We start from the raw sequence: 19,590 nt of genomic DNA on the forward strand, positions 1-19,590 counted from the left end.
GCACAGTTATTTTGGTTGCGTTATAATATTATTGCTCACAATGAAGTCTAATATTAAAGCAGAGAGCGCTTACATCTGCCCATTGTGTGGCTTCGGGAGAGATCAAGACTGCTGTGCTTCAGGTTCCTTGTCCTTGAGGCCGTAGCAACCGTGTCAACGCCACCAGTTTCTTACAGTGTGAAATGAGTTACTGCTGCTCAAGCCATAGGCCATCTCTGTGTATGTCCAAAGGACACAGAAGTTTGAAAATGAATAAATATGTTATGTACATCTAGGCCAACCATTATTATTTATAGTTAGCACAGACTAACTTTTATTGGCAATCAACAGGCTTACCCAGCTGTAAAACCTACAAATCACAACAGTGACAAGCCCAGGAAGATATCAATGGTACAATAGTGGCACTTATATCCTGGGGGTAACCAATAGCTGTCTAACTGGACATAAAGCTTGCTTAATAGAAGGAATTCATGCCTGGATTATAACCCCACTACCTGCATAGTAACATCATAAGCCTTAGAGGAAAGGCTACTACTACCATTTTACAAGCCAATGTAATTTTAAACTTCATTCTGATACCTTATTTTATACCCACAGATAAGTGTCATTCTCACCACCCAACAAAAAAGCATTTTTCAAACAGATGGAGACTATTTTAGAAAGCCACCACTGGTTAAAATACAGTGAACAGCAGACTGTGGGGTGCCCCAATTTCACTGATACATGTGCAACACGATCCCTACACCCTTAGGGAACATTGCAGAGGAAGGGAAAGGAAGAGTGTAAGGGACAGAGGACCAGGATGTCTGCTGTGGGATAGTCTTCTACCTGTGACAGAGAAGTTGCATCCGTGAAACCTCAAGAGCATGGCTGCAAAACAACACTTGTCAATGGTGACACGAGTTGACATGCCAACGTGAGCAGAAGGAACTCTTACAAGACTATACCTCTAGACCAAGTACAATAGGCATATAGGCAACCAGTGGCTGCTGAGCTAGGGAGAAACAGTTTTCTCCAGGAATTAGCCCCTGATAGGCTTCCAATTCCCACTGGACAGCCCTAAACACATATACAAGCTACTCTAAATGGACTCAACACATAAATGTTTTATGTGGTGTGTGTGTGTGTGTGTGTGTGTGTGTGTGTGTAAAACACTAATAATTAAAAGAGAAGAAATCAATAACTTGAGAAGAAGTGGGGGATACAGAAGGAGCTGTGGAAGAGAAGGAGAGGTAGAAGTTATGTAAATACAGTACTCATGTATGGCAATCTCAAAAAATAAGAAATTAAATTAAAAATACATAGAACTTTTTAACTAAAGCTGTATTCCGGTTGAAGCACCAAGATGTAGAAAACAAATTAGAGAGGATAAAAAGCCCTTTTATCTGTAAAAATAAATTGATTAAAGAGAAAACATTTCTATTTTTTTCTCATCTTGATTCTAGCTTAAAAGCATGAAGGATTTGAATGTTGGACACAAAGAACTGAATTTTAGTTTCTTCTTTTGTTAGGTAATTCAATTTGAATGTTCTGGTTTAACATACACCTGCCTCCTGTTAAAGTCTGGAGAGAGGGGGCAAGTTTGGAGGTTTTCTTTATGTAGACTAAGGTCTTACAATGAAATGTGAGGTTTGGGAAGGAGAGAGCCAAGGACAGGGGTTTGATGAATTTGGTCCATCACTGGAAGAGGCTGAGACTCACTGCACTCAAGGGTTTGGTTCATCACCAAAAGAGGCTATGCCTCGCTGGGCTAAAAGATTTGGTCCATCATTGGAAGATGCTGTACTTCACTGGGCTAACGGGTGTTAAAGGTGCTATCTCTTTTGAAAGGATTTTCATGTTATATGTGTTTGATCTTGGCAGTGTTGGTCTGTGGAGAATATGAAACATGAGAAAAGGGCTCAGGAAGTTATAATAACTTTAAAAATAATAAAAGTCTTTTATCCATCTGAGAAGATTTATTTCACACCTAAATGACACATCTATGTGGGATTCTTTTCTCACTCAGCCCCTCTCAGGACCCAGGTTGGTAGAGCAGCTTCCTTGGGACTTTTCCTAGCTGTTAACCCAGAGGCCTAGGGAAATGGGAGATGTCCAAGCTGACAAACCTTCTACCTGGAATAGGAGCGTATCACTTTGTTTTAGATGATTCTGGCTGTGGTAATTTGAATATTATTGGTCCCAATAATCTTTGGAAGTGGCACTATTAGGAGGTGTGGCTTTTTGGGGTTGTGTGCCACTGTGGGGGTGGGTTTTGAGGTTTCCTGTGTTCAGAATTCTGCCCAGTGAGTCCATTGGGTTCCTGTTGCCTGCAAGTTGCCTGCAAGATGTAACGCTCATCTCCAACACCCTGTCTGCCCATATGCCACCATGCTCCCCATCATGATGATAATGGACTGAACCTCTGAAACTGCAGGTAAGCCACCTCAATTAAGTGCTTTCTTTGTGAGAATTGTCTTCATGATGTGATATGAGATTCCCCTCTGTATGCTGTGAATACCATTGAGTTAATAAAGAAAACTGTCTTGGACCTGCACAGGGAATAGACGTAGGTGGGGAAAACTAAACTGAATGCTGGGAGAAAGAAGGAGGAGTTGAGGAGAAGCCATGGTGCCATCAGAGACAGACCCACTGAAACTTTTCTGGTAGGTCATGATCTTGTAGTGATGCACAGATTAGGGAGAATGGGTTAAATTAAGATGTAAGAGTTGGCAAGTAAGAAGCTAGAGCTAATGGGCCAAGCAGTGATTTAAATAATATGGGTTTTGTGTGATTTTTTCGGGGCTGAGCAGCTGGGAAATGAACAAGTGGCCTCCTACTATAATGGTGTCTCTTCACAGCAATGAAAACCTTAACTTAGACACTGGCAAAAGCCTAGACATATCTGCCTATAAGGGAGCAGAGAGATACCCTCCTCCAGGCATTTGCAGAATGTTCAAGTTTATGTCCAGCATAAAACTGCAACATCTCCCCTAAGGGACTTGCTAGCTACTCACTTCTGGAGGGCAAATACTGTGACTTGTCCCCTTTGCCTTTCTGTAAGAATCCGCTGGGAGCACAGTGTGTAAATTATGTCAGGTATCAGGCACGGTGGAATGTAGCTGTGATCACAACATGAGAACTCTCTCTCCTTTCCCTGGACTGGGATTCTGACCCTGGACTGATCACTTGGCGAATCCTAAACCATCAAGTGACTGGGAAATGAATGATTAGTCCTCTCTAAAGATAAAGATAAAGGCATGCGTGAGGGCATATGGTCAAAGAAGGCTTGTGTTTTGCCTGCTACCCAGTGACCTTTCTGAGGGAACTTGGATGCCTGCTACTGCCTACTGAGCTGATGCCTTGGAGGCCGGCACTCCTCGGGCATGAATAAAAGCTCTTGTGAGAATTCATCTTAGAGATTCAGGTATGACTGATTTTGTGTGTGTGTGTGTGTGTGTGTGTGTGTGTGTGTGTGTATGTTTATATGCATGTGTGTAATTTCAAGGCAAGAATATAGGAGGCAGTCATAGATAATGTGTGTCTCCTTGGAGTATGACCTCTTTAGAACATAATGTTAAAATGTGTTACAACATGTTGATTCAAAAACAGTCAAATTACACAGCTGCTGAAGTGTAATATGTATGTGTATGTATGTGTGTGTAGTCTCCTTTATTTGGTTTGTTGGTTTTTAGTGACAGGTTGTTTTGTTTTTTTTAGAGACAAGGTTTCTCTGTATAGCTATGAAGCCTGTCATGGCACTTACTCTGTAGACCAGGCTGTCCTCGAACTTACAGATATCCACCTGCCTCTGCCTTGGGTCTTGAGTGCTGGGATTAAAGACATGAACCACCACTGCCCGGCTTATAGTCTTATGTGTTACGGTCAAGACTTGCCTTGAATTCTTGATCTTTCTGTGCTCAAGTGCTAAGATTGTAAGTGTGTCCTACCATCCTTGGTAGGTTTCTGAATGCCATGTTTATTTAGGCATAATTCATAATTGCATACAATATAATTTATCCATTTTAGTGTAACGTTTTAAGAGTTTGACAAATGTAGCCAGGTGGTGGTGGTGCATGCCTTTAATCCCAGCACTTTGGAAACAGAGGCAGGCGGATCTCTGTGAGTTCAAGGGCAGCCTGGACTACAAGAGCGAGTTCCAGGACAGGCTCCAAAGAGAAACCCTGTCTTGAAAAACCAACGGCCCTCAAGAAAAGAGTTTGACAAATGCATGCATTCATTCATATAACTATCACAAACAAGATAGGGATCATTGTCTTCCACTTAAGATCTCCCATGTGCCTATTTGTAGAGAATCTCACTTCCGACTCAGACTCTGGCAACACTCACCATGTTTCTTTTTTTTTTCTTTTATAGGTCAAGAAGGATTTGATCTTTGAACATAGATCTGTTAGCGTTCTGTAACCCTTATCTTTCTTATAGCTATAGTGTGCCTTAAACTGATCAAACAGTGTTCAGAGCTAGGGAGATGGCTTGGTTGGTGAAGCAGCTTCTATGTAAGCATGAGGGTCTATGGTTGATCCCTAGGGCCCGCCTACAAAAGCTGAGCAGGGGGAAATCTCAGCACTGGGGAGGCAGTGACAGGTGACTCCCTGGTGAATCACTGATTAGCTAGCATAGCCTCCCACAGAGCACCAGGCCAATGGAAGCTAAAAAGGTTAGGGTAAGCATCACTTGGGGAACAACACTGGAGAATGGCCTCTTGTTTCCATATGTACATGTACATTCGTCTCCACACAAGTGCGTGTGCATGCGCGCACACACACACCTGCATACACAGACACAAAAGTTATTATTGCATGGCTAATTCTTCTTCTGCAATTATGCAAACACGAGAAAGGGAGGAGGTTGTCTGGCCATTAGTTATGGTATTTTAAACAATTTTATCAAGTAAATGCTCACAAATATCATCACGTGATCAAGAATATGTATTTGGGAATCACACTCATAATATGATTCCACATTCAGTAGAAAAATTCTCTTAAGTTGCTACTTGCTCATCAAAAGTGGTATCCAATTTTTCATGTCACAAATCATTATTTGAACATTTCTGAAGAGTACTGAAATGTTTGGAGCTACGCTGAACGAATATAACCAATGTGAACCCTCCCATACTCGTTCCGGATTAGACAGGAACATCTTCCATCTTGTGACACTTGCTTTCATGATCATTTTGCCCATTCACATAATTAGAGTTGTTTATTTCATGACTTCTGCACTCAGTATACTTTGCAGCAGATCGGACACAATGGCGAGGCTCAGGAGCAGGATCACGAAGTCCTCAAAATCCAGTTTGTTTTCAGTGTGTTCATCAAGCTCAGAAAGAATGTCTTGATACTTCAGCTTGGTTTCTTCTCTCTGAGAATAGAGAATAAGTGATTATTATCCTGTGTATAAACTTTATATTTAGAGATGGTAATGAAAACTAAGGATGTTACTAATATGGGCATGGCCAGCGCCATCTCATAATCACTGTGCAAAATCCTTCATGACTTGTCTCTGACAACCCACACAGTGATTTTAATAATGTATATGTTCTTCTACTACTCCCCAGCTGGGGATAGAACATGAGAGAAGTAAGTAACTTGCCTCAGAGCAAACAGTTTTTGCTGTGAAGCCTAGATTTGTGGCCTTACCTGTCTGATTCTAGAGTCACCCTTTTAACCAGTAAGTTGTTTGGCCTTTCTTTAGACACAGAACTTGCTATGTTTTCAGATCTTAAGTATATAATCTCTTAACTACAGGAGGTACCTTTTATGTGTTCCCTGGACCGTGAGCTTATTCAGAAATACAGGATAGAATGTGCTAGAAGAAAGCACATTGCTTCATGCGATTATTCAGCGTTTAGTCTGAGTGTCAATCATATCCAAGCTTATAGCTGTCATGCACAGATTGTAGCAAAACATCTGAACAGCATTTAAGTGGACAGCATTTTCAGTTTCAAATGCTTCGAGCAACAGCTGGGAAATCTGACATTAAGCGCACAGAGGTCATTTGAGTCGCTCTGTTACAGAGCTGTGTGTAAATTCAGTTTAACCAAAATGCTTCTCCAGGCAGCGGCTGCAAAAAATCCCAGGAATGCTTGAGACAGTTTTGGAATGGTGACGTATTTCTTTTAGAGTCTAAGTCACCCTTGTTTCTCTAGGTTGGCTGACCCTGCAGGTCACATCTTCAGCTCGAACTGAAGGAGCTCTTGACCCATGTGCTGAAGGGAAGCAGAACTCTGAAAGGGTCAGAGTTCAAAGGAAGGACTTTCCTTGTGGAACTTGCCAGTTTCCCGAAAGGTCATTGAAGCATGCAGGCCTGTCCTCTCCCTCTGTCCTGCATGGTGAAGGACCAGAGAGCTGGCTAGGCACTGGTCCCTCATGGGTTTAACCATCTTCTTTTAGCATCTTCTTGGAGTGCTCCTCGGTGCTGGTTCTGTTGCATCTTCTGGCGAAAAGTGGTCACTGGGCATTGGGCTTAGCTTCTGAGAAAGGTAGCTTTCTCTTTAAGATCTAAACTTAGCAAAAAGGTGCCTCACAGTTTACCAGAGAGCTCCACAGAGGGTTTAGAGTGGCAGCTCTCAACCTGTGGGTCACAACCTCTTTTGAGGTCAAATGACCCTTTCATGGGGGTCATCTAAGACCGTCGGAAAATACAGCAATTTACGTTACAATTAATAATAGTAGCAAAATTACAGTTATGAAGTAGCAATGGAAATAATTTTGTGGTTGGGGGTCACCACCAGATGAGTAACTGCATTGAAAGGCCGCGACATTAGGAAGGCTGAGAAGACAGTGTGCATTTAGAAGTCAGAGGATAACCGCAGGTGTTTACCCTTATATATAGTCCACCTTGTCTGAGTCAGGGTCTCTTGTACACCAGGCTAACTGGCCAGAGAGCTTCCTGGGACTCTTCTGTCTCCACCTCCCATCTCATTCTAGGAGTGCTGGGATTACATATGTGTGCTATTGTTCCTGGCTTTATTTGCATTCTGGGGGTTCGAACTCAGGTCCTCACGCTTGTGCAGCAAGTGTTTTGCTTACCGAGCCACCTCTAAAGATCTCTCCAGTCTTTGTTCCTTTTGCATGTTGTACCATGCATGCACACTTGCACACAGTCACACTCCTGAGAGACACTTTGATGGTATCTTATATGATTTTGAATGCTAAATGTTAAAACCTTTTAATATCTCAGAGCATACTAGAAACTTACAGACAACTTTTATACATTTTTTTTTGTTCTACCTGTTAGTAAATATTGGTGGTTTAGGCTTGGATGTAGCCTTCTTCATTTCTTATAACATTTCCATAGGTCAGTATTGCTCATAGTATAAGCATATACACATGACATCAGGTTAGCCAACTGTAGAAGCCATCAGGAAAATTAAAATAATAGCTAACTGTTGCTCATACTTCCAATATCACCTGTTTTTTAATGTTCAGAATAATGTTTGGTTTCTCACCCCAACATGGTTCCAGTGTTTTCCGGTTTCACCATACCCTGTACTCAGCTGAAACTACAGCCGTGGGCCACAGTGCCTACACGTTAGCTTGTTCATCAAACCCAGCGGACAGCTTATATACAGGAGAAGCTCAGTAAACGTTTATTGATTGAAATAGCATGACGGCATCCTGGGGCTGGATTTCTTTGCTGTTTGGTGTGAGTTTTGTTTATTCGTGCTGGCTAATTCTCTTACCTCTGTGAAATTCCGAAATTGGGTTTGCAGCAGATTTTTGGCAGTGGCTCTTTCAATCTTGCCATCAGGGTCAGAAGAGTTCTTGAAAATCAGAGCGAGGGTAGCCATGGCCTTCTCTAGGTCTGAGCCTTTCTTCAAAGCTGTGAAAGAAGAAATGAAGAGTGGAGGCTCAGCAAAGGAATAAGATGCTCTGTGCAGACACAGGGTTGTGTCTTGTGGAGAGGGCAGTGCTAATTCCTTCCTTCCCAGGGGCAGTGCCCGATGCACACAGAGAGGCAACGGGAACCGTTTGAACAGCTCTGTGTGCTAAGCTCCCTTAGTCACCAATACATCTACAAGGATAAAACAATCGACCTTACAGCTACGGCCTATTTACCTTTCTCTCTAATGACACAACACTCTTCATGAAGACAAAAGCCACACCTTTGTTTTTATCCCTACGTTCGCAATATCACCAGCAATGTCTGCTGCATAGTAGGGCTGGCCAATGCTGTTGAGTGGATGAGTAAGACAAAGAAGAAGGAAATTTCACAGTGTTCAGCTCAGACAATATGCAACCATCAGGGATTCAAAGAATGCTCAGTTAGAGGAAGGGTCAGCACACTGAGGTGGCAAGAGTAGATATGATCTCTGTTCATAGGCATCTTATGATTTAGTAGATAAATAAATAATAATCATGAGAATACACATGTCTATACCTATGTATTGGCTTTTATATATTTAATAATGCATAAAAAGTCTGGCTTTTTTTCTATCTTTCCAGTGTTTGGCTTTGTTGTTGTTTTCATGGTACCTACTTCTGGGCGGTGTTAGTAATATCTCAGTCTGCCTCTTACTTGTATCCCCAAGACTAAGGATGCTTGCAACTGCCTATAAATTCAGGTCCAGGGCATCTAACACTCTTTTCTGGCCTCCACGGTCATCAGACATACATATGATATACAGACACATGCAGGAAAAAAATAAAGCCCGTTCATATAAAAAGAAAAGAAGGGAAAACCCACAGGGCAGAGAAAAAATCAGAGACATCAAAGACCTTAATGTAAGACCCAAACTTAGAGAAAAACAGGCACAAGGCATCAAGCATACATGAGGGCTATTTTTATAAAGAGAAGTTCTCTGTGCAGCCCTGGCTGTTCTGGAGTTCATTCTGTAGACCAAACTGGCTTTGAACTCAGAGATCCAACTGCTTTTGCCTCTCTGGTGTTGGGATTAAAGGCGTGACCTCTGTTGCCACTTGAGAACTTTCTGGAATTGAGCACAGCAGCACAGGAAATAATCCTACAAATCAGCGGCCGGGACTAGGAGACGTGGAGAAACTGCCCAGTCTCTGTAACCACAGCGTCTCACCATCGGAAAGTGACTCTTGTTGCTTCACCCTTTGTCAACACTGCTTTGGTTGTTCTAGGCCATTATTTGCTTATTCTGGGACCTTTTCTTTCCAGATAAGGTTTAGAATAACCTTGTCTGTCTTCAGAAACCTTGCTGGAATTTTAATACAGATTGCACTAAAGACCCATGGGAAGCAAACCGCTGTCTTTACTTTTTGACAACCCTTGCCAATCTGTGATGACTTCAAATCCACGAATGCTAGGCTTCTCCCTGACTCTATCATTTCATCGGTGAAGGACAGCTAGGACCTTGCTCACTGCAGGCTACTATTAAACAGGGGAGCTGGGATTGGAAACGCCAAACACAGGAGCTACCGAGGTACTCAGGGAACTGCATGTGTGTTTTGCTTCCCATTGAATCTATAACACTTTTGAGGGCACCAAACACAAAGCAGGGGACTTGCAAAAAAAATTTTTTTTTTTGAGTGAATGGCTGTAAAACTTATTTTAACTTTTTCCTCCTTGGACTCCCATTTGGCTACAGGTTATCAATTTTGTGCTCTTGTGAGTTGCGCTTTCTGCTTGTAGCTTCTGCTTATCCAGATCCGACGCGCCATCTTTCCTAGGACAACAGTCTCGGAAGATGCCCCTCTATTCTTTGCTCTTTCTTACCCCTTCCCTAACCATCTCTTCCCCCAACCCCTGCCGCTCCCAGGAACCCATGTTTCTATCTCCTCAAGTGTCTAACATGTACTGCTCATTAAATACTGGGGGACGGGCATATTTCTTATAACTCCTGATCTGTCTGCCCATATGTTTGTGCATGCCCATGTGTGAAGCGCAATCTGAATTAATCTTAACAATAATAACCCAGAGGCAGATATCAAGGATGAAAGTTGAAATATCAGAAAAACTGAGCGGCCAGTCACCATGAAATCTCAAACAAAATGGGGCCTCCTGTCTCCTCGGACTGAATGGGGGTGATCCTATCTCTACCTGCCTTTTATTCCTGTCTCCATCTACCTGGTGCTGGGATTAAAGACGTGAGCCTCCCATGTGCTGGGATTAAAGGTGTGAGCCGTCACCACCAACCTCTGTTTTTCTTTTAGACTGGTTCAATCTCGTGGCCTTGAACTCCTGATCTTTCTGCTTCCTTTTCCCCAAAGCTGGGATTAAAGGTGTGTGCCACCACTGCCTTACTTTTACCTTTCTCTAGTGGCTAGCACCACCTTCTGATCTCCAGGCAAGCTTTCTTTGTCAGAATACAAACAAAAGATCATACAACCCGTGTGCATACATGCAGTGGTACTTTCTCTTGGCTTGCCCCGATTTTAATAATGTTAACCTCACATTATTTAATAGGCTTAAGAATGAATTCTATGTAAACGCAGTCTTGTTTGAAAGAGGTAGTTGCCTGGATAAAATGCATTAATTCTTTAGAAAAAAATACATGAATAATTTGGACTGATAGATTAATTCATCAGTAGTCAAGACTAGATGGTTATGGTGTAGAAAGAGCTTTGCTGACTCTGAGACTGTTCTTGGAGGACAGGAGGTAGTGGTATATATACTGTATATACCAGTCTGATGGGGAAGGGGTAATTCTCAGGCTCTGAGTGAGTCTGTTAATAACATCAGGCACCTTCCTTTGTTACTACGTCTGTTCCAGGTGCCTTTCAAATATCATCTTATTTAATGCTTCCTCAAACTCACAGGGGCGGGTAATATTTGTGCCTTAGTTTTACACATTGGAGACCTACCCTTGGGGAGATTAAGAATCGTAAAAATCACAAAGAGATGAGGTGTGAAAGGCTTAAGGATTTGTCTGAAAGCTGACAGAAATATCAGCTTCTTTGGAATATGTTGTACAAGGTTATCCATGCTGGTTGTGCGAGCGAGGCATTTCCCAGCTCTGGTGGAGTTCAAGTCTGGCTGTTCTTTGAATGGCACTCCATCTGGACTATCCGACTTCACGTTCTGATCCTACCTCTCTTGAAAGACGGCCCGCCTGCATCTTTTTTCCAACAGTAAGCTAGCATATGTTCATGGCAAAAAAAACAGAACTAGAAATAATTAAAATAGGAGATAGCAAAGAGTTGTTTGTCCTAAAGACACTGATAATATTTTTCTGAGGCTTTTTCATGTCTTGTCTTTACAGTTTGCTTCTTCCTTAATAAAACAGCAGGTTAGGTTGCCGCCTAACTTTTTCGCTGTCTGCTTGTGATTTAATATGTGAATCATATTGAAAGGGCGTATGCGGGGTTAGAAAAGCAAAGGTTGCTGTTTTGGCATCTTTCATTGGCTCGCTTGTCTTTGGGATTCGGGGATACGGATGTCTGAAAGGTAGCTCTTCCAGACTGCTCCGTGTTACCCTCTTCTTTTTCATAGCCCATTGGAATAAATTTTGAACCACGAGCCATTCATTCTTACTCTCTGTATCTCACAAGTACGTAACACCCAGCATCTGTGCTGGGCCTGGAACACCGAATGACGTCAGAGCAACGCTGATGTCTTGGAGGTCACAGCATTGGATGCTCCTCCCCAGGAATGGATGTGATGCAGCTCACTTAGCGCTTGTGTCCATCCTTTGAGGTAGGCCCAGATTACAGATGAGGAAATTGAGGCATGAGAAGATTAAGTAACTTACCCAAAGTCAGAAAGTCAAACTGGCTCTTTTCTCGAATGCCCACGGCCTCCAAGTATGGCTTTTCAGGCAGCTGTACCTATTCTTCAGGACTCTTTCCTAAACCCTCAGAAGCGGCAACAGGTCCCTCTGTTTCACTTCTCTAATTCCCTGACCATGAAATCTTAATAACTGTCACACTTGAAACTCTGTATCAGCTCAGTTGCCTTTTAGATCCCTGCTGCCCACAGAGATAGATACACTACAAACCACAGTCTTAATTTACAACTTTCTCAGAGACAAATTAAAAAGACTGAAAAGAAAAGAGTGAAATTGATTTTAATAATATATATTACTCAACTCAATATATTAAAAATTTCAACAGGTAGTTAATACTAAGTTCATAAGAGATTTTATAACTCCTATTTATCAGTTTCTTTCAGTTTTAAAATCTCTATTCAAATTCATCACTGCTCTCTAGGGCTGGTACCTACCATGTGGGATAGAGCCGGTCCAGGCTGTGTGTTTGCGGAGGTCAGGTCCTGTTGTGGGTCTCAGAACACATGCAGTATGTGTGTTAAACTGAACTGACAACTTCAGTCATTTTCCACATTTGTCTCCTGCTTTCCCTTAAACCACAGGGTACTAAACATTAATCGTTGGGTTTGGTGATTTTCCCAAAAGTTAGTAGCATAGAAACACCACTCTCAACACCCGGAAGGCTAAGAATCACCTTGTTCTAGAATTTCTCCTCGTATAAGTTGCTTTTGCAAGAGAAAAGATGGAAGCTTGTAGTGCACACGTCTGCCCAAGCCCATATGGATGGTGTAAGCATTACTGATAGTCAATAAGACCCTATTCCTTATTCCCCAGGTCAACAATTTCCCTAATACTTTATTACCTTGGTATTAAGTACACATATGTTCTTACCCTACATTGCTGCCCCCTAAACACTCAAAGTGTTTAAGTTCAAATGACAAAGAGAGAGAAAGAGTTTCACGGACATTTCATGGTTTATCCAGAAGTTTCTCACATCTCAGGCATTCTTGATCCTGTTAATTGTAACTCTTGGCCTGCTGTTATGTAGCAGGACACACACACACACACACACACACACACACACACACACACACACACTTCAATCATTCCATGCCTTACCTTTTATTGAAGCCAGTTGTTTAGATATTGAAACACTGCAAATAAAATAAAGGGAATAGTGAGTTTTTAGAGTTTGAACACTGATCTTTGAATAAAACGACACATGATTTAAAATGATTGTTTTTAATAGATGTCCTCTGCCTCTTCTATTGGCAGTATTCTATTGGGGTATTGTGGTGTTCGAATGTAATTAGCCCCCATGGACTCATAAAGAGTGGCACTATGTGGAGGTATGGCCCTGCTAGAGGATTTATACCACGGTGGGGGTGGGCTTTGAGGTCTCTTAGGGTCAAGCTATGCCTAGTTCAGTTCACTTCCTGTTGCCTGTGGGATCAAGATGTGGGATGCTCAGCTTCTTCTCTAGCACCATGTCTGCCTTAATGATAATGGACTAAATCTCTGAACTGTAAGCCACCACAATTAAATGTTTTTCCTTTATAAGAGTTGCTTCGAATAATAATAGAAACCCTAATGCTGTGAACTGCAGAATTATGCTATAAGAAATCAGCAAGTACTTCAGAGGTCAACCTATCATGCATGTCTCATGGGGATAGACTTTATTTAGAAAGGCAGTGAGGTCTATCGCCTTCTGACTGTGTTAGCTGTCCTCATGGCAGATTTCTCGTGTGAAGAGCTCTTTCCCTCATATTACAGCTTGGGGATTCTTTCCACAGCACTACAGCGTACTTATGTTTACTGGGCACAATTTCCCCTATGCATTGGTGTATTGGATGACTTCCGTCAGCAATGCGTGATTCTGGCAAGAAAGAAATCACAGTCAATGCCCTTACTCTCTCACCCAGCTCCTTGTATAAAATTAGAAGTCTGCTTCCTTGTAATAATCTCCTTTGGTAGATAGTGTTAGTGTTTAGGCAAAGAGACCTCAATTGAGACATTCACAGATGCCCAAGGACTAGAATTACGGCGTGTCTGAAGTTGTCGAGCCGTGGCTTTGAGAGAGATAGAGAACAAGTCTGTCCTAGATTAGCTCTCCCAGCCAACACGGAAGTGCTGCCCAAGCTAATCTCACATTAACCTTAAAACAAATCCTTAACTCGTTGCACTTATTTTTATCTCAGTCTTCTAAAACAAGAAATTTACAGCTTGTATTTTACCCTGAGAGACACCATCATCGGGTGTAATCCTTAGAAGTCAAAAGGTTCCCTTTAGTCAGTTAACCTTTAGCGAAAGTGCTAACAAGAACCAGAGGTCACAGGCTCCCCCTTTTTGTTTACATACGTTGCCTAGTTACCCGACACAATCTCCACATACTGGGGAAAAGCAGCAGGCTGAGGAAAAGATGATTCTTGCCTTGCTCCTGATTATTTTTTTGCTGATTATAACTTTCAGCTTATTTACCTAGTCACATTTGAGAATATGTAATCTCTTCCTAGATTTCCCTAATGATTTCCTCTCTCTCTCTCTCTCTCTCTCTCTCTCTCTCTCTCTCTCTCTCTCTCTTTCTCTCTCTCTCTCTCTCTTCCCCCCGCCCCCATTCCCTTTAAGAAGTTCTTGGAGTCTTTACCACTCTCACTTTGAGCCACAAAGAAAGGCTGACAGCTACTGCTTTGTGTAAACTTTTATCTGTTTCTCTGACCCTGAACAACTCTAGGCTTGTACGCGGCCAGAGCTGGAGAACTGAGGATGGTGTGTGTCCATAAGCTGGAAACCCTTGCAGCAGAGTGCAATGCTAAAGAAATGGATGCAGAAAAGCACGTGGTGGAGAGTTCATTCCACCCTCAGATCTTTTTCAGTTAGTTCCCTAGGCAGCATAGCATCTTATCCAGACCCTGAAGGGGTCTAAGGGGCTGGTACCCAAAGGACCCCAATATCCCAAGAGAGGTATTTGTCGTGTGTCTACTTAAGTACTTGCCACACAGTAAAACAGTGTATGACTATGATTGACTGCAGCCCATATAGCCTCACAGTCCTGGTTCTTATACAGCCCCGTGATGCAAGTTCCTTCAACTGGGAAAGGGACAAAGGAGAAGACTTTACTGCGAGCTTTTCTGTGCCTTGGGAAGATGGAAGGTCACAAAACTTCCTAGCACTGGGAAGCCATTGTAGATGGTGGAGCTTCCTTCATTTCGTGTTCCTACGTGGCTATGAGAAAGTGAAGCTGTCACAAACCTGGAACTCCACTTAGATGAAAAGGGGAAAAAAACAAATTCTTGCTTATAGAACAGTTATAGAATGCTAAGTCGTTATGTACCCTGGCTCGAGCTATCTAGGCTGCCTGCCTAACCCAGAAATGAGATGCATTGGTTGGTGGCGGAGACAAGGTCTCTTGTAGCGTTGTGTTTAGTACATAGTACAGATATCAAACAGGCAATGCAGTGCAGAACAACAGAAATACATATAAAGAGAAGAGAAGGGCTAACCTTGTCTATGGGCAGGGTAATGGGCTGAGCAGCCGAAATCAGTAAAAGAGCAGGAGAAAGGTTTCTGGTGACGAGAGCACTGTATTGAGGCCCTGAAGTAAGGGAGATCAAGGCTGGATAGAAGAACTCAGACATAGCACATAGTTGGAAACTAGAGACAGGAGACAGTGAGGAGGGTAAGGCCGAAGTCGAGGATTGGGACCAGAGAACACTGAGACTTCGAGCCTTAGAAAGCAAAGAGGGTGGGCATTATGTAGCAGATAAGCATCTGGGCTAATCTGAAGTAGGTGGGCTGTAGATTCATGGGAGGCAAGCAGAGGAGAACTACTTTATAAACAGTAAATCAAAAATTGCATGATTTCCCACTCCCACCCCCAAATGGCTGGGAAGCACAAAAGAACTATAGAATATGGTCAAGAGCAGAGCAGTGTTGGCACCTCCTTAGAAGGAAGTTTGGGGTTTCAAATCTGGGTTTGGCATTAACTAATAGAAGCATTATTATTATTATTACTATTTATTATTATTATTTATTATTGTGGGAAGGCTTTACTTTCCTCGTTCAGGAGCTAACTGCCTGCCTCTAGGATGTTAGGACCTCAAGGCTCTTCTTTGTGAATTACTTCTGATTCCCCAAACCTCTGCACCTTGATTATGCTTCTGCAGGACAGAAGAGGTGCCACCTTTTCACATTCCAAAATGTGCACTTGCCACATGGCACGTGTTAGTTTTTATCACTCTGATTGATTTTCTGTCTCCTCCGTTAGTACGGAAAGACCCTGACAGCCAGAGCTCTGTAGTTTATCCCCACACCTCCCACCTCTCGTCTGGCCGAGTGCCATGCCCTTGTTAAGCGCTCCCAAACTGCTTTGGAAGTAAAGTTGGTATCGTAAATGGAACTCCATGGAAAAGAACATTTTTCACTTGCTGGACCCAGTCTGCACATCTGAATGCTGTGAGCACATTCCCCCATCATCAGCACTGTAGAAGACTGTGCTGTACAGTAGAAATCGGCGCCAAGTTTAACCTGCAAATATTTCTCGAAAGGCAATTAAAGATCTTTGTGTTAATGTCATCTTTTCAGTTCACTGGCAAAGCTTCAAGTTAGTTCTCTTTGGTTTCTCCATTTTAATTTCAATCTGGACTTGGGTGGTGATAACAATTTTTCTTTTTTAGTATTGTGGCTCCCTAACTACGGATATGAATAGGTTCTAAATACATCTATAAGGTCACTGAAACTCAGTAAAGGATATCCAAGCGCCACTGACCTTTTAGGCATGTTGTTGGGTGTTAGAGTGGATGCTGGGGCTTCAGGAAGCCTGGACTCTCCTGCAAGTGGATTGTGTGGTCCTGAGTGCTGTGCATGCAGCCTCCCTTATTCCTGCTTCCCTTGTTATGCCTCGGTCTTCCTAAGCAACAATCACCTGCTCGCTGTTGCTGTTGTCATTAATTCCATGGCAACCGCACAATGACACTTGAAAAACATTGCCCCACTGTTACCGTACATAGACATTAAATCATTCATATGCTTAGTCAACATTTGAGTGATTTGAGTGTCCGTAGTGGGTCAGGTTCTATGCAGAGTTCTGGGGGCACAACCCTCATCTCTGTGTGTTTACCAGAATGACTAAGATCAATCAGGAATGTGTGCAAAGTGTGATAGTTGTAAGAAGCTGTCCTAAGAAAGGTGGGTGCCAAGAGGTCAGTCAACTCCTCAGGCATAACATCCTTTTGCAAGTGACACTTGAGGATGGGTAGACATTATCTAGGTGCAAAACAAGTGGTCTTCTTTGGAGGCGACACGGTGACATCGCCTGTGTGGTCCCCAGAACAGAGTGGCGCGTAAGTCAGTTTGCATGGAAGCTGTAGAGAAGAATGTTGGTTAGGCTGTGCAGAGACCTGCAGACCCCAGTGGAGAATGTTGTACCCAAGTCAAAATAAGGGGTGCTCCGTCATAAGTTGAGTGAAGCTAGGTTCACATTCTGGAAAGATCACCCCAGTTTCAGTGAGCACAGCCTTAGAGAGAAGTGAGAGAAGGCAAGAAAGACTGTTTGGTTCCTGGTAGTTTTAGCGCTCTTTCTATGAGGGCCTGGGGATGCACCAGTGCAATTGCATGAGCCTAATTCAGACTGAGTCTAATTACATATTCAGCAATTGCTAGAAGTCACTAATGAGGCGATGGGAAGAAACAATAAGAGAAGCTATAAGAGTGCTCATCCGGGACGCTCTTGGGCCTTAAGACGCTGGTTTCCCACTGCTGTGTCTTTGTATCACATGCCACACTTCTATCGCCTGCTTCTTTTTTAAAAGTGTGTGTGTGTGTGTGTGTGTGTGTGTGTGTGTGAGAGAGAGAGAGAGAGAGAGAGAGAGAGAGAGAGAGAGAGAGAGCCAGGGGTCAACTTTGAGGGTCTTTCTTGATTGCTGTCTGTTCTACACTTTATTTTTTGAAGCAGGGTCTCTCAGTGAGCCTGGGACTCATAAGCCGCCTGACCAAAGCTCTGGGATTATAGGCACATACATCTGTGCCCAACTCTTTAACTCTGGAGGCAGAGAGTCAAACTCAGTTCCTCCTCTTTACATGGGAAGTACTTAATGAAGCCCCCACGCCTGCTTCTTTCCATGGGCTCCCCTTTCCTCTTCTCTTGCTAGCTTTTCACTAACATCCTTAACAGTTTTCGTGCGATCTGGGAAGCAGAAGGGAGAATTTGCTTAGCTGCACTGATTACAATTGCCCACGCTGGGCTGTTTCACCGCCAACCCGACCTGTAGGTGGCCAGTTCCTTCACACTGCTCCTGCGAGCCTGGACTGACACCGAGCCAATTACACTGCTCAGGTTAAAGCCTCAGAGTTAGGCCCTGTCATCATGGTGCCTGTGGAGTTAGCACTTTAATTGCAGAGGCTAGAGATGTGGGATTTCCCGAAGGACATAATTTTATTTTCCACCTAGCTTGGGCTGCATAGTAGGACCCTGATTCAAAAACCTAAAAGCTAGACATGCTTAGAGTGTCTTTTCTTGGCAAGGCACCTTGGGTAGGATTTTGGGATCTGGATCTTGAAGGAACAGCTCAAGCCCTTCTGATATGCACCATCGAGAGCTGCTCATAATGTTCAGAGTAATATTTATGATGGAAGGAGCTGACTTCTTGCCCCAATTCTGCCACTTACAGCCTGTGTTTTCTGAGCTAAGACATTCAAAACTGTAAAGTCTGACTCCTCATCTGTAAAACAGCACATTCCTTATGGCACTATTGTTGAAGCTGGGCGGCTTCTTGTAGGGGAAGCACTTAACACTGTCTGATACAGGAAGGGAAATCCATAAATAATACTTCCCAAGAGGGTGATGTGGGGGATGATTTTATCATTAGCACCCTGGCAAGATGCAGGCTCTGACTGAGATGGTGCCAGAGTTGTTCATCAAAGGATGCTGCACAGGAAGGGAAAGGACCTGGGACACCCAGGAGGCACAGGAAGCTGCTGCCACTCTCTGTCCTGGTGGGGGTCAGTATTGTGGAGCCTGGGGGAGAGCTGTGTGCTTGGAGCAGAGACCACATGACAGACTGCTGTTGGATGGAGGTGGCCACCTCGGTCATGGAAGTGAAGCAGGGAGGGGCTGGAATGACCTGAACCCGGGCCTCCCATTGTCTAAGCCCACCTGGCAGGGAGTAGCAAAGGAAGCTTGCAGGGGACACTGCAGAGGTGGTTTACCTGGGGCCTAGTTATGCAAGGAGATGGGAGGCGGAGAGGTGAGAAGAGGCAATAAATAGTGGGATACAGAAGGTGATGGCAATGAAAGGAAAGTGGCAAGAATCTGAGGCATATCCGTGGGTTTATCAGGTGTGAAATGATGACAAGGAGCTGACTTTCTTTTTTTAAAAAAAATATTTATTTATTATGTATACAATATTCTGTCTGCGTGTATGCCTGCAGGCCAGAAGAGGGTACCAGATCTCATTACAGATGGTTGTGAGCCACCATGTGGTTGCCAGGAATTGAACTCAGGACCTTTGGAAGAGCAGGCAATGCTCTTAACCACGGAGCCATCTCTCCAGCCCCAAGGAGCTTTCTTTAAAAAATGCACAAGTTACTAAAGAAATGTGGTAGAAGGCTATTTTTCCCGCATCACAGTTTCATAGCATTTTAAGCCATCTGGGTAAATACATATATTATATTAATTTTATGTGTATATCATCCCCTGGTCAACCCGGCCTTGGGGCAATGTGAAGGCAGTGTATTGCGTGTACTGAATAGATGTCCAGTTGGGGGCTTGGCAGATGACTCTGTGACTCTGTGTGGGTTTGCGACAGGCACACAGCACCATTTATATGGAGGTGGCAGTGGTGGAATTCTTGCAGTCCAGCTGCAGGCTGGCTAGGTGAAGATATTCCTGGGGCTTGGAATTTTGTAAAAGGAATGAGAAA

General features: G+C 43.3%; 1 protein-coding gene across 1 annotated transcript; it reads right to left on the minus strand.

The window, feature by feature from the left end:
* Positions 1-4,910: 4,910 nt before the first annotated feature.
* Positions 4,911-16,539, minus strand: Sntn (sentan, cilia apical structure protein). The gene is given in 5 exon segments (XM_048420848.3): positions 4,911-5,358; positions 7,682-7,821; positions 12,794-12,828; positions 16,440-16,488; positions 16,491-16,539. Coding segments are annotated over 5 exon segments (429 nt in total). The 5' UTR covers positions 16,537-16,539; the 3' UTR covers positions 4,911-5,199.
* Between the last annotated feature and the right edge of the window lie 3,051 nt (positions 16,540-19,590).

This window comes from Myodes glareolus, chromosome 5 (genome assembly GCF_982192425.1).
Source record: "Myodes glareolus chromosome 5, mMyoGla1.1, whole genome shotgun sequence".
Taxonomy (NCBI): domain Eukaryota; kingdom Metazoa; phylum Chordata; class Mammalia; order Rodentia; family Cricetidae; genus Myodes; species Myodes glareolus.